The sequence below is a fragment of the Aotus nancymaae genome, unplaced genomic scaffold (assembly GCF_030222135.1).
Source record: "Aotus nancymaae isolate 86718 unplaced genomic scaffold, 86718_ANA_hifiasm-v0.15.2.pri h1tg000033l, whole genome shotgun sequence".
In the NCBI taxonomy this organism is placed as follows: Eukaryota; Metazoa; Chordata; class Mammalia; order Primates; family Aotidae; genus Aotus; species Aotus nancymaae.
In genome coordinates, this window is record NW_026988447.1 from 11,619,100 (window position 1) to 11,634,075 (window position 14,976).

General features: G+C 35.4%; 1 protein-coding gene across 1 annotated transcript in view; it reads left to right on the forward strand.

The window, feature by feature from the left end:
• ASIC5 (acid sensing ion channel subunit family member 5) overlaps positions 1-14,976 on the forward strand; it is a 42,128-nt gene that overhangs the window by 9,761 nt on the left and 17,391 nt on the right. Inside the window, exons 3-5 of the mRNA XM_064383720.1 lie at positions 2,609-2,846; positions 4,565-4,690; positions 13,957-14,106. Of these exons, the coding sequence (XP_064239790.1) occupies positions 2,609-2,846; positions 4,565-4,690; positions 13,957-14,106 (514 nt within the window). The remainder of the gene's footprint in view (positions 1-2,608; positions 2,847-4,564; positions 4,691-13,956; positions 14,107-14,976) is intronic.

A 14,976-nucleotide genomic window follows, 5' to 3' on the forward strand; every position in this document is an offset into this window, starting at 1 on the left:
TTCATTCCCCCCACATGTATAGTAATTCCTTTATTTCTCTGCATAATCATTTTGAATATAATCCAATGAACATGTGCCAGGGAGTACTGGCTCCACCTGTGCAAGGTTTCACAGTTGTAGGAGCAGATTTTTGGGAACTTGTCAGTCAAGGGGAGTTGGAAACCTGAAGTAGCTTGAAGGTATATAGGGTTTACACTGTGCTTCTGCCAAAATCTTTTGCTGATGTAAACTCTTAATTCCTTAAAGATCCAAGAAATATTTTTGACCAAGAAAAGCAAGGTTATTAGATGTACTGTGGTTAGACAGAATACCACCATGACAGATGACTAAGAGTGCCTTGGAATCAGGAAGTCAGAGGTGGATATATACATATACAGAGTTTTAGGACCTGGACTGGCTTTGCAAGGATCAGAGCTAGTTAAATAAGCTATCATATTAGATGTTGACTATGAAAACAGTTTTTCATTTCTTTAGGGTATGTAATGTTGGCTTGAGGTTGTTTCTCTATTTTTGTGTTTTGTGTATGTCCTACCTTGACTGAGAAAGAATTTAATATGACTTGAATGTGAAAGAAAAATTATATGTATATATTGTGAGGGCAATGGATATTGGCCCCTTAAAGATTTGCTGAAAAATCAGTGACGTGAGGCAGATTGATTAATAGAAGAAAAGTCTTATAATGATATTTAATGTGTATACACACGAGCCTTCAGAATGAAGCCCAACATGCCAAAAGGATACAGAGGCTTATTTACTATCTTGAGATTATAGAAAGAATGCAGGCTCACAGAATTGCCAAAAGTAGGTTTTAATGGCAAGAGAGGTTATACAGGTTATAGAAGGGAGAAAGGAAGAGGCTTGACTGGCAAAGGTGACCTTGCTATAGAAAAGACTTCTTCAGAGAGGAGAGATAGCAAATGTTTCTTTTTAGACTTTTAAAGGTGTTGGAATCTCCATCTCTCCTACACCTAGCAAATGTCTAGCAAGAGGAGGCCTGGCTGCACTAATGGACGTATTCTACAGATGCAAATTTTCCTCATAAAAGACATACAGACATAAAAGACACCTCTGCAAGGCCACTTCTGTTATGGACCCTGTGGCAGCCATTTCCAAATATGTCAAAAAAATATATTTTAGAGTAAATATTTTTATTTCCTTCTCTCTATCTCCCTCTCCCTCTATATGTATACATATATATACACACACACATATATACATATATATTTATATATTAAACCAGATAAGATAATATAAAGGAAAATGAAAACAAAATCTGCGACACAAAAGAGGTTCAGGCATGACACACAAACCACATATCCCATATACTTACCAAGAGTGGAATATACTTTCTGTTCTATGCTTTTAGCAGTCAATTCAAGTAAAGAACATTCATTCAGTTTCAAAATGTATAATATCCAAAATATGAAAGTCCTGATCATGTTTGTAAAGGAATGGAAGGCATGCAAATAAAGAACCATATGGAACGCAAGGCAAAATTGCTCCACAAGATAAGAGAATTAGAAAGTGATACAGTCGTCAGGTTAAATAGATTACTTCTGCTTTGGTTGCCAGAATGACTCATTTATTTAATAAATACCTACCTAACACTCACTATATTTCAGGCAGCTGTCTAAAAATGTTAAGAAAAGCAATTAATGTAATCATTAAAACAACACTTTGAGGTGGGTTATATTAATATATACAGATTTTACAAGAGAAGAAACGTAAGTCATAGGGAAATTTAAAAAATTTGTTAAGTTATACCAGTAAGTGGTTATAACAATTAGAACCTAACTGGAGAAACAGAATCACCATGAATGACAGAATAAAGGGCTTTTTTCTAGGGATTAAGCCCCACTTTGTTGCACTAGCTGGTTAAGCAGTCTTTCTAAGTTTTTCACCTGTTTCTAGTGCTGGGACTGAAGTCAGAAGGGCCAGAAGTTATAAGGGAAAATAGATATGAAGTGGGGGAAACATGCAAGCTGGAAATATAGGTCTCTTTTTCACTACCTCCAATCTTGATAGTGTGGGTGACCTGTAGGATAGCTGTCATCTTTGCCAGGTTGCACTCTTACCTAACCCAGTATTTGAAGAAGCTGAAGACATAGGTCACAAAAGAGCTGGAGGAGCTGTGGTCCCAGCTGCTGCCTGATACCAGCAAGTTGAGTCAGTAGATGGATGTGTGTGAGCTACCACAGCTCCTGCACAACATGAAATTCACATACATACAAGATGGGAATGCTGGGAAATGTAGTTCTAATTTAGCTAAGTCGACTCAGGACAAGGCCACATACAGAAAATTTGACTCCTAAATGCACTCTTAACAATTCCACCTCTTCCTTTAGATTGAATCTTGAAGCTCCATTAGGGGACATCCAGATCAATGTCTGGGGAATAGTCTAGGTAAGTGAAACCACATGTTCAAATCCAGGATTAATTGCAAATGGGTCAAAGACCTCTTAGGAATCAAATTTTGCTTAAATGTCTTGCAAATAAGGGAGAGTGTAGAAGATAAGAAGAAGCTAATAGAATCTAGATGTTGGTCTTTGTCTTCTAGATAATTACAAGTTTTCATTATTCTAACTATTGCCTTCATTCCTGCTAATAGGTTCCAAACAGAAGCTGTAGCCAAATTTGGTGTTATTATTTTCTTATGGCACATTGTATCCAAAGTCCTCCATCTTCAAGAAATTACTGCCAATTCCACTGACTCTAGAGAAGCTACTGATTTTGTTGCAAGTCACCAAAACTTCAGCATTGCAGAATTTATCAGGAACAAAGGTTTTTATCTCAACAATAGCACTTTGTTGGACTGCGATTTTTTTGGAAAGCCATGTAGCCCAAAGGTAACGATTTGCAATTTCTTCAACTACAATCAAAGTAATAAATTCTTTTACTGTACTGTTTCACATTGAGCTTCCACAGCATTTACTCCCATGGTGAATCAATCCAAATTTGCTTAAAGATTCTATTTCACTAGCTCAGCCTTATGATATCGGGAGTATGGAATACACATGAGACAAATTTCCTTTCAAGCAGTTAGATAAGGAAAGAAAGAAGAGAGAAAACTTTATTGCCTTTCTTGTAGGATAGTCCTTCCAAAAGAAAAACAATTTAACACAAAAGAGTATTTTAATTTTTTTCATTAATCAACAAACAACCTATTCCAACATAGCATTTTTATAATCACCAAGTATCCATCACTCTGCTTTTATTCTTTCGCTATTGCATTAGAGGCTATAGAAAACGGACTCCAGCATTTAACTATGAACATTATATACACTATAATTATATATTATATATAACATAATTATATTATATACTATATACATTCACTCATAACAAATACAAACACAAAACAAATACAAAATCATGTTATTATTGTTTATAAAATTAATCTACATTTAAGATAAAGTACTAGATATATATGTAATCTATTAATAAGGAAGTATGTAGGCAATTTGATGCCATATTTCTTGTATCAGCAATTCTGTAGCCTGGGTTGTTAGGGGAGTCTAAGTAAACTTCACAAATTCTTGGTTCTGGGTTACAATTTCTTATCTTTTTGGTAGGCCATCTTAGCACACAGTAAGCAGTAAAGTAATGCCTGAGAGACACTTCACAGAGGTGAGGTTTTGCTCTAAACTCTTAATTTGGAAAATAAGCTTTCCTATGCTGTTTTTATTTACCAACATGTTTAACTTACCACCAAGAAATTTCGTGTTAGGGATGACTTTTTCAGTTGCATATTACAGAATCCCATTTCTGTTACAGTAAACTGAAGTGTAAAAGTAATGAGTCGGCTTAATTAAGCGGGAGCTCCAAGAGTAGGTCTGGCTTCAGAAAATGCTAAACCAACGGATTCCAAGACTATCTTTAAGATTCTTGACTTTGTTTCTGCCTCATAATTCTGGTTGGCTTCTTTCTGTATGAGTTCTCTCCACACTTCGCCAGAATGGCTGCTGATTCCCCCTGGACTTTCATTATCAAAGTTTAGCACTCCGGTATCCACTTAATAATCTCACCAAAGACTCTGATTAGCTCTACTTGGGACATATATCGGTTCTTGAACCAACCACTGAGGCAAGAAAGTGAAGTTTAAACTTGGCCCAGCTTGTGTCCCATGCACGCCTCTGTAGTGGCTGGAAAAGGAGGGTCAAGGGAATGGAGTTATGTGATTGACTGCCACACTGAGCATGCAGGTTGCAGAAGGCATAGCCCCTCCAAGAAAGGATGCTGAAGTAGTGCTCCACAGGGAAAACATGTTTCCATACATCTTCAAGAAAATATAAAACAAGTAATTTTTTTAAATGTTGTGAAATACATGCTTAATTTTATATGAAAATGTCTCTTTTAAATAATCACATGCAAGTTGACAAATGCGTATTACTAGAAAAAAGAAAACTATCATTGAATATACATATAAATCAGACTATCTCTCTGATATTTCTGCAGTCTTGTTAGATATTTGTACTTTTGAAGAAAAAGTTATAGCAATTAAACTTTAGAAGTGACAAAAATGTCAAATTGATGAGTTTTTTTTTGGTTTATTTATATATTGGAGGATTTTGCACATGTCTTCACTGAATATGGAAATTGTTTTACTTTTAATCATGGTGAAACTATCCAAACAAAGAGAAAAGTGAGTGTCTCTGGAAGAGGCTTCCGCTTGCTCTTCAATGTGAATCAGGTACTGAATTTTCTTCAACCTAGCCAAGTTCAAGACAAACAAGAATGGATGGGGATTTCAAAAAATTTGATCAGACTATTTTGCATGTCAGATAGTTCCCACACCTTGGATATTTTTCAATTCTTGTTAATTTAGTCTACACTCTATGGATTTTTATAATTATTGACTTAGAAATTAAACAGGCAAAATTTTTAGGCATAAACTGCAGATTTTTAGCTATCCTACTGACTTAAATTACTGTGACTCCAGGAAATGTTTATGCCACAAAATAAGGAAACCCAGAGATCCTAAGTTGCAATGTATATAGATATTTTAAGAAAACTCTATGCATTTAACAATAATTTTAGAACTATGTTTATGTAAATATGACAATATGTTTTAGAAAAAACTCTACATATATATATGACAAACCATAGAATGTATATGTGGAAAAGTGACAGAAAATCTAATTGTTATACAAAGAATATTATATAAATAGACTGTCCTACCCTAGCTTTTGGAAAGCTGTAATTGACCTAATAAGTTCTAAGTGTTCATTTAGCCCTGGGAGGCAGATGTTCAAACATCTAAGCAATGTAGTGGTATTATCTTCAAGGGTGCCTGGTCTAGCTCCCACCCTAGGTTAATTCTGACCTTCTGTCTTGCATAACCACTTCTAGTATTACACATTTAGAGGCATTCTACTTTACTATCATGGTTTTATAAAAGAGGATTCTGAAATGCTGATGAATTAAGTATCCAAAAATCATACAATTAATGACAAAAATGAAAAAATAAACTTGGTGTACCTGCACTCACCTCCCAATCCAAGTGAATGATGCCATTGGCTACTTTTAAAGAATTTTCAGTAAGGTACTCTTCATAGCTTCCTTTTGTATCCCATTCAAGATATTTTTCTTTCTGTCCACACATAACACTGCCAACATTAATGAATATACTTACCAATAGTTGTAATGTATTGGATTAATACTTTTGACTCATTCAAGTATTAGCCATATGGTCAGTTCAAACATTATTATCAAATTTTTACAAACTAGAATTTCCCAAATATTTTAGAATGCAATGAAAATCTACAAATTCAATGCAATGTTCCCTAAGTAAATACACTGACATATTTCTCCAGACTAGACAGTTAAGTGTTTCTTAGAGGGTTATAAAAGGGCCAGGAGAAACAGAGTTCTGAATTACAAATATAATATTTATTGTTTATTAAATTTAATTACATATGCAGTTGACCCATTCACAGATTATATTCTTTATATTCTTAAGCCTGTACCTTCCTCCTTATAGCCTAAAATTATAACTAATGACAAAGTTACCAGAAGTTTAGTCTTAAATTTCTTCATCTAATCTAAGATTTATTAAAAAGAACATAAGTGTTAAAGAGACAGTGTAAATCTTCACTCTAATGGGAAAATGAATTTGAATTTTACATAAGGTCAGGGGTTTTAATTGCCAAATGAAGAGGGTAAAATGATTTTCTAAGCAAATGAGTCAAAGAAAACAGCCAAGAAGGTAGCAACTATAAGACAACTAGGTGAAGAGAAGGCCAGAGGAAACAAGACAATTAACAGTAATTGTAAATACTTACCTGCACCTATCTAAGATGAAATGTGATCTATGGAAAACTATAGAGGTTTTGAGCTATGATTTGTCAATTGAGAAAAACAATGAGACAAGTCTCAATCATTTTAGGAGGTTTATTTGCCAAAGTTAAGGACGGGTGCCCATGATACAACCTCAGGAAGTCTTGAGGTAGTCCAAGGTAGTCAGGGCACAGTTGGTTTTATGCATTTTAGGAAGACATGAGATATCAATTAATATATCTAAGAAGTGCATTGATTCTATCCAGAAAGGTGGGGACAACTTGAGGCAGGGAGGGGGCTTCAAGGTCACATACAAGTGAAAGACAAATGGTTGCATTTTTTTTTTTGTTTTGAGTTCCTGATAGGCCTTTCCAAAGAAGGCAATCAGAATGTGCATCTATCTCAGTGAGCAGAGAAATGACTGAATAAAATGGGAGGCAGGTTTGCCCTGAGCAGTTCCCAGTTCGAAGGGGCCCAAGATAATTCCTTTTCACATTCCCTCTTTGCTTTTTAAAAAATCTTCAGGAGAAAGCATTTTAGGAGAACATGAGTCTCTGGTCTTAGGTTTCTTCTGATTTCTCATGGTTAGGATGGTTTATTACTAGACAGGTAGGTCCCAAAAGCTGATTTTTGGCAGATTGCAAAGTCTTCCATGTTCTATGAAGAGAAAATAGGAGGAGGAAGGGAGAAAAACAACAAGAAACAAAAGAACAATCCTGGAAAAATTAATAAAGGCTACATTACTTTGAAGTTCATACATCAGTAGGCAGGTATGAAAGTGGCTGATGTGTGAAAATAGGTTGCTATTACTTTCTTCTGAAGTTTTGTCTAGCTTCAGTTTGCAGGGCTTTAAGAAAGCATAGCTTAGATTTTAGCAATCCAAATTAGGAACAATGGGGGAATAAAGAAAGAAAAAATTAAACACATTATTTTGAAGACTTGTAGCCAAGAAAAATTATAATTTGGTCCAAACTATAGAAAATAATAAAAATTGAAAAACACTGGTCAAGACTATAATCTAACAATACATGTACTATACTTTTTGAAACATAATTTTTCTCTCTTCACTTTCCCACTTTTGCCAAATACAAATCATGGTAGGACTATTTTGCTTTATTTTACTTTGTCAAATTATTTGTATACAGTGCAGCAAGAAGTAATTTTTAACATAGACTTTTAAATTGCCTTTGGTGGAATCTTGTTGCATAGAAGAAATCTCAGATAAGATTTTTTTAAAGCTGAGCCCAGCCATGGATTTGTGCCATCAAATATCTATGATGGATAAATTTCCTCTCCACTTGAGGTTCCAAGATAAACCTGGAGCTTCTGGGCCTTTCAGAAAGTGATATCCTTTACTTACCTCAGGGCAGAAACCCTGGACAGGGAATCTGTACACAAAATATGAGGTCAGTTTTTCCAAGGAAATTATGGTTTCATAAGTCAAGTTTGATTCCTTAAAGGAAAGCATACCACTTCAGTCAAAGCATTGGTAAAATAACCAGTTTCTCCAACTGTGTCCTGTTAAAAATGAAAACAGATTTTTTTTTTTTTTTAAGACAGAGTCTCACTGTATTGTACAGGCTGGAGTTCAGTGACAAAATCTTGGCTCACTGCAACCTCTGCCTCCCGGGTTCAAGCAATTCTCCTGCCTCCGCCTCCTGAGTAGCTGGGATTACAGGCATGCACCACCACAGGTGGCTAATTTTTGTATTTTTAGTAGAGATGAGGTTTCACCATGTTGATCAGGTTAGTCTTGAACTCCTGACCTCCTGATCCGCTCACCTAGGCCTCCCAAAGTACTGGGATTACCAGGGTGAGCCACTGCATCTGGCCATTTGAAAACAGATTTTTACTGCACTTATGCTAATAACTGTATTTTCCACAAATTAAGAATACTCACAAATAGTTTCCAAATTCTGGAGAAATCAGGCAGAGAAATAAAATATGCTCTGTTTTGTTCATAGAAGTATACTAAATTGTTAAAAGCTATCAGTAGCTCAAGAGACAAAATAAGACTCTGAAAAACAAAACAAAGGATCAGCAAACATTTTAAGTAAAAGATGAGTTCAGTACATGCAGTTAATTCCTATTCTGCTTAATACTCATGAACATTTTAGCTCTCCATGAGTCATGAAAGTTTTTCCTCTTTTCTGATGTTACCATCTCTAAAGTTATCAAAGCCTGAATTTAAGAGCACCTGTTATAATTTTATAGCTGATTATAAAACCACCTTCTAAAGAGGACCAAAACATGACAACAATTGTCCATGGATGATAATAAATTTTAGGGCAGCCATAGTCAAAGACACAATTGACAAGGAAATTTGTTACCTTGATGGCACACAATAATTTTAATATAAAAATTATTATTATTAATAATGTACACTAAGTCATATCAGAATTAAGGCATTTCCCATAATTCTGAAACACATACCAATAGCATATTTATAAAAATACTGCCTAAAGAAAACCAAACACCATTTCATATTTGATAATGCTTCCTGTATAATTTTTATACCAAATAAGCCAAATTATGTCATTTTTGGACTTTAGAAAAGGTAATATCTTAAAGGATTAATTAAGTTAGAAGAAGATATAATTTATAATTTGATTTCAGAAAGACTGTCAAATATCAAAGGTTTAAAACACTTGATATTATGAAATAGGATTAAGGATCATTATAAAGTCATTCATTTAACCAAAGTGATAACTCAAGGATTTAAAAAAAAAAAAAAGGAACACTTTCATTCTTTGAGAGAGGAGACTTAATTTTCCAAATAAGAAGCCCTACTAAAAACAGCATAAAGCCAATTATATTATTCAAAATTTTGTAAACAATCTATAAAGTTTAATCTTTATCATAAAATAAAGTTCCATAAGTCTTTTTATAACCTTTCTGACCTTTAATTAAGGAGTTGGTTAATGCTTCAAGAAAATCTTGTTAATCTGACACAGGAGTCCATATGCTGGTTTTGCATTAGTGTGCCTTTGACATTCATGATTAATTTATAGAGAAACTGAGTTTATTTTGTCTCTTAAAATCAGCCATTACAATCTCACATACTCTTCTCTTCCTCAATAGTCCCTAGGCCTTGAGGAGTTGAATGGCTTTAATTTCTAGCCCTATGGCACAGGAATGCATTTTATTTTTATTTTACTTTATTTCTTTATTTTCTTTTGAGTTGTATAATTACTTTATTATATATTACAATGTAATAGTTACAGAAATAAAATGCACGATAAATGTAATGTACTTGAATCATTCTCAAACCATCCCCTCTCCATTACCCCTCCCCTGCCAAACCTGTCCCTGGTACCAAAAAGGTTGGGGACTGCAGTGGAAAATAACAGGATTGTCTTTCTTTCTTTCTTTCTTTCTTTCTTTTTCTTTCTTTCTTTCTTTCTTTCATTTCATTCATTTTTTTCTTTATTGAGATGGAGTCTCAGTCTGTCACTCAGGCTGGAGTGCAGTGGCATGATCTCAGCTCACTGCAACCTCTGCTGCCCAGGTTCAAGTGATTCTCATGCCTCAGCCTCCCAAGTTGCTGGAACTACAGGCATATGCCATGCCACCAGCTAATTTTTTTGTATTTTTAGTAGAGATGGGTTTCCTCATGTTGGCCAGGCTGGTCTCAAACTCCTCACCTTAGGTGAACTGCCCACCTCAGCCTCCCAAAGTCCTGGGATTATAGGCATGAGTTCCTGTGCCTGGCCAGGAATGCATTTTATTTTGATTGACATCTTCTATGGGGCCTGAAGATAAGTCTTTAATTGCTGTCAGTATTTAAGATTTAGTATGACTTGGTGTCCTCTTTAGATCCAGAAGTCAAAGCCCTGTAACTTAATGTCACAAAGACTTTAAAAGCACATACAGAAAGATACATGAGGGTAATAACCTTAATTTTAAAACAATCATTTTTTATCTGTTTTTTTCCTAAGCAAATCAAAACTTAATAATAGTATGACAACTTTATCGTATTAAAGTTTTTTTAAATAAATTCTTATTGTGACTTACACTGATTATTGATGACATGCTTTGGACTCTCTGGTTTCTCCTGAACATATTCTCTTTCTTTTGTTGTTTTTTTTTTTTTTTTTTTTTTTTTGAGACAGTCTCACTCTATCACCCAGGCTGGAGCACAATGGTGTGATCTCAGTTCACTGCAACCTCTGCCTCCTGGGTTTGAACCATTCTTCTAGCTCAGCCTCTCAAGTAGTTGGGATTACAGGTGCCCATCACCACACCCAACTAATTTTTGTATTTTTAGTAGCGATGGAATGTTGTCATGTTGGTCAGGCTGGTCTCAAACTCCTGACCTCAGGTGATCTGCCTGCCTTGGCCTCCCAAAGTGCTGGGATTATAGGTGTGAGCCACAGCTCCTGGCCACATATTCTGTTTCACAAATAACCAGTCATTTTATTTTAGGAATAAATCTACCATACAAGATTCTTTCTCATATAAAATTATTTCTCTTTAAGCTGTTTTACCACAAAAAAACCCTCTTTATTCTTGTAACTTTCTTTACACCTCTTTTTGTTGTCTTGTTCTCTTTACCTTGTTTTATACATAACCTCTAAATAAGCTTTGAATTCGACAAAATTTGTTTACCTTTTTAAAAAAAGGACACACTTTTTTAGAAAGAATCTTTTTCTATAATATATGTTTATTGGAAAAATATCCAATGAAATATCTATTATTTAATATAATGTTATATTCTAAATTATGACAAGTTTGTCTACAAGTATTTATCCCTTACCTAATTATTTAATTTTAATTGTTCATCTAGATTATTTATGAAAACTGTGATAGTCATGATTTAAAGTTGTGAAACTGCCATTGCAAAAGTGTAAGTGAGGCAGTGAAAAAGACATCACCTAACTGACTCCATCTTGTTTCTAACCTCCAAGCTGTCCTTGTTCATTCCTGGACTTCGGGAGGAGCTTAATTTATAGCTTAGCTTTGAAACAAAGACAGTAACAGTCTGTTCCCAAACGAACCTCCTTACTCCCTGTAGACTAGACTGCCTAAAGCCACAGGATTAGAAGTTATGGTAATCTTACAAAATTTAAGATGCAGCTATTTTTATTAAACCAATATCAATGTCTTATTTATTAAAAATTATACAAGCAGTGATCATTCTGTTTGAGGCTGGGTTTATAGTTTGTAACCCCTATGCCAAATTTTGAAACATTATAGCATTTGGCAGGGATAAGTTTGAAATTGCCTGATTAATAAATATAAAAAAAAAATGTATGTTGACAATTCTTAAGACATTTCTGATATTACTTTACCAGTAATTTTCAAGCTAGCTTTTCTTTTATTAAAGATTTTACTTAAGTTACATAAACTTGAAAAAGCATTTGACTAGTCTTTCTTTTTTCCTGATAAAAGATTTGATTTAAACACTTTTATTTTTCTTTAAGCCAATTAATTAGAGCCTTTTTATATATTTTCAGTAGTGAAACATTGTGTACACAACATATAAATACATAAACATATTAGGTATGCAGATGGAAGTACATTTTATAGATTCACGAAGAAAGATCCTTTTGTTATTTTTTTTTCCTATCTTAGACTTTTAGATTCTCAATAACCTGTTTTACAACCCTAGGTAGTTGTTAGCTAAATAGTCTTAAATTTGCATATTAGAGGAAACAACTCAGGTGAAAATAAAATAGGAAAATTGACATCATAAGGTACAGAGAGAAAAAGTATGGTGGTGCTAGAGAGAGATGCTTTTATTTTCCTTTAAGCCAAATCTAACCTAAAGTTATAGAAATATATCATAGCATTGTATAAAGAGACTAATTTTATTTAGATAGAAACTACTTACATTTTAACTGGATCTCTAAGCTCTGGGCAGAGCTCACATTGAATCGTGGGTCTCCAAAAAAAAGTAGAATTATTTTGATGTTAGATTACGTGATGCTTTTACAGTGCACTTAAAACAAATTTTTTTAACAAAGACATTTCTGAGTGTCTAAACTACACCCTTCCTTAAAATCCCAAGAGCAGCCTCTGTTGCAATAACTATTTTAATCAAAAAATCAGGTGAAAACAGAATTCAGTCAACTGAAGAAAAAAAATTTTTTTGCTCAAAAAAAACACAACAAAATCTTAGGAGAGAAAACAAACAAACAAAATCCCCAAAACCTGAAGGCCTTTTACACACAAACATGCACACATGTATGCATACACAGACACATCTTGGATGTTAGCCTTTTAATTAAGTTGACTTTGAACCATTGAGCTCCTTTAAAAAAAATTATTTTTAGAGCTCCTTACCATATTTCAGCTAGGACAAAATGCTGCTATTTCACAAGTACAGTCGTTGCTCTTTCAGTTTTGATCTAGCTGGCAAAAAGTTGGCTTTGTTATGTAAATAAAGTCCCTTTAGTAGTCAAAATCAAAAATCTTTCCTTTCTTTTTTTTTTTTTCCTTCTAATGGCCGTTTTCTTCTCACTTCAGAGGCCTTGTTCTCCAACATTTCCAATTCCCCTTTGGATTTGACCAAGTCGGGACATCTGTCAGACCCGAAATGTGCTGCTAGCAGACCTACCATTTCAAAGCTGTTATGCCCTGAACGAGTCTATTTCACCTGTGTTGCAGCTACCTGGCACAGTGTGTCAGGGGTTCAAGGGCAGGAGGAGTCAGCTCCTAATATGCACCTACCAGCTGGTATTAGTCCCTAAGTATGTTCTTCTGAGGTGGATACTTATTTACAGCCACTGCCCGTCTTAGGGAGCATTCCTTCCAGACACCCTCATATGATTCTCAGTTGCCTGAAAATGCCCCAGAAGGCTTAAGGGAGCAAGGTGCTCTATTTCTTTGGAGTGGAAAATTCCATACTCATGCATTAGAGTGTTCTGAGTTGGTCATATCCAATGACGGAAAGAGCCAAAACACACACACAAACCCAACAAGATAGAAACAAACACCGGAACAGTTAAGCAAAATTAACGTCACACAAATTTTATGATTTCTGAGTGCTCTAAGTGTAAGCAGAAATTAACACCAGCTTGTTGTTAATGCTAACTTTAGTTGTTTAAAAAGAATTTGCAAGACAGAATCCCAAAACAGTTTTCTTACCTAGTGATGGGGCCAAAGCTGAAAACCGCTGTCTGCCGATGCAGAAGCAGGCAGGCTTGTGTTCCTTGATGGAAGCGAGTGGAAACTCTCACAAAAAAAAGGAGTTTTTTTAAACAGTGAATGAACCAAAGACCCCCAACTGAAAAACACTGGAAGATCAGGGATCCCTGGAGGAAAGAGGTCCGGACTTCAGCAATCGTCCTGTTGTTTTGGGCTATAAGGTGCCCAAGCTGGTACCAAGCACTCATAGGCTAGCTGCTGCAGGTCAGGTCCCTTTTACTCAGGATCCCTTCGTAGTGACCAGATGTCAATTGAGAAAAATGATGAGACAGGTCTCAATTATTTCAGGACTGACCTGAGCAGTTCCCAGCTTGAAGGGACACAAAATATTTTCCTTTAACAGATTCAACTAATAAAGTATGTCTCAGATGTTTAATTTTCATATGCTTTACACAAAAAGAGATTGAAATGTAACATAAAATGTTTAGGATTAGTCTTATGCTATCATAAGATGATAAAACTAAATCCTAAACTTGTATAGAACTGATATGGTCAATTTGCAATTTAGAAAAAAATGTCTTTTTGTTTCAGGAGGCATTCACTGATAGCCCAGCTCTTGGTTTCGTTGATGCTGGGATCACCTTTGTTATCCACGGACCAAAGAAGGTGCCACAATTTGATGGATTAGGCTTGTTGTCACCTGTGGGAATGCACACAAGGGTAACTATCCGCCAAGTGAAGGTAAATACTCCAGAGAAATTGAGTCTGAGGGAATTAGGTGGGGTGGTGAATGCATCAAACGTATAAATAATACTTTTCACTAGAAATTCCACTCTCCCATGCCTGTAGAACACCACTGAAATTCCAAAATTGTATTTCAGATTATTTTCCTTTATCTGAAGGTACATGTTTAGTAGAAACAGAAACTATATAAGTGAAAGCTGGGAAGCCTATCAAATCCAAAGTAACTGTACATTTTATTAGAAGTGGAAAGGGTCTTTAAGTATAAAGAGGCACCTAAGTTGCTGAGCTATGATTCTTCAATGCGACTATCTGGGAAGGAGAAAATTAGTGGGAAAAGCAGGAATCTTGGAGTCAGGCGAGTCTGGCACGTACCTGCTCAGTAACTTATTTCATTAGCTTCCTGAATTTGCATCTCCTCTCTGCACAAATGGGGCGGGGTAATATTTTCCTTTCATAGTAGTGAAGTTTAAGTGAAGTACCATAAAGAAAGCACTTACCATTGATAGCACAGGAGACAGCCAAAGGTCCCCAGTGAAACCCTGCCTTCAAGCCTAAAACAGCTTGGAGCCTGACAGACTGGACTGCTTGTCCCAGATGAAGCCTGCCCTTTCCTGACTGATTTTTTCTGAATGATGCCCACCTGCACACTGGGAGGAAGGGGTGGAGGCTTGGGAAGTTTGCACTGTTTGCAATGGGGAGAAGCCTGCCTTCTCCTGTTCCTGTGTGGTGACCTGAGATTCCATCTGTGAGGTGGGAAACCTCCAGCAGGACTCTCTCTCACTTTGCTGAGAGTTATTTTTCCTTTTTCCGTTTCACCCAATAAATTCCACTTTACTCACCCTTCTGTGTGTCCACGAGCCTCATCTT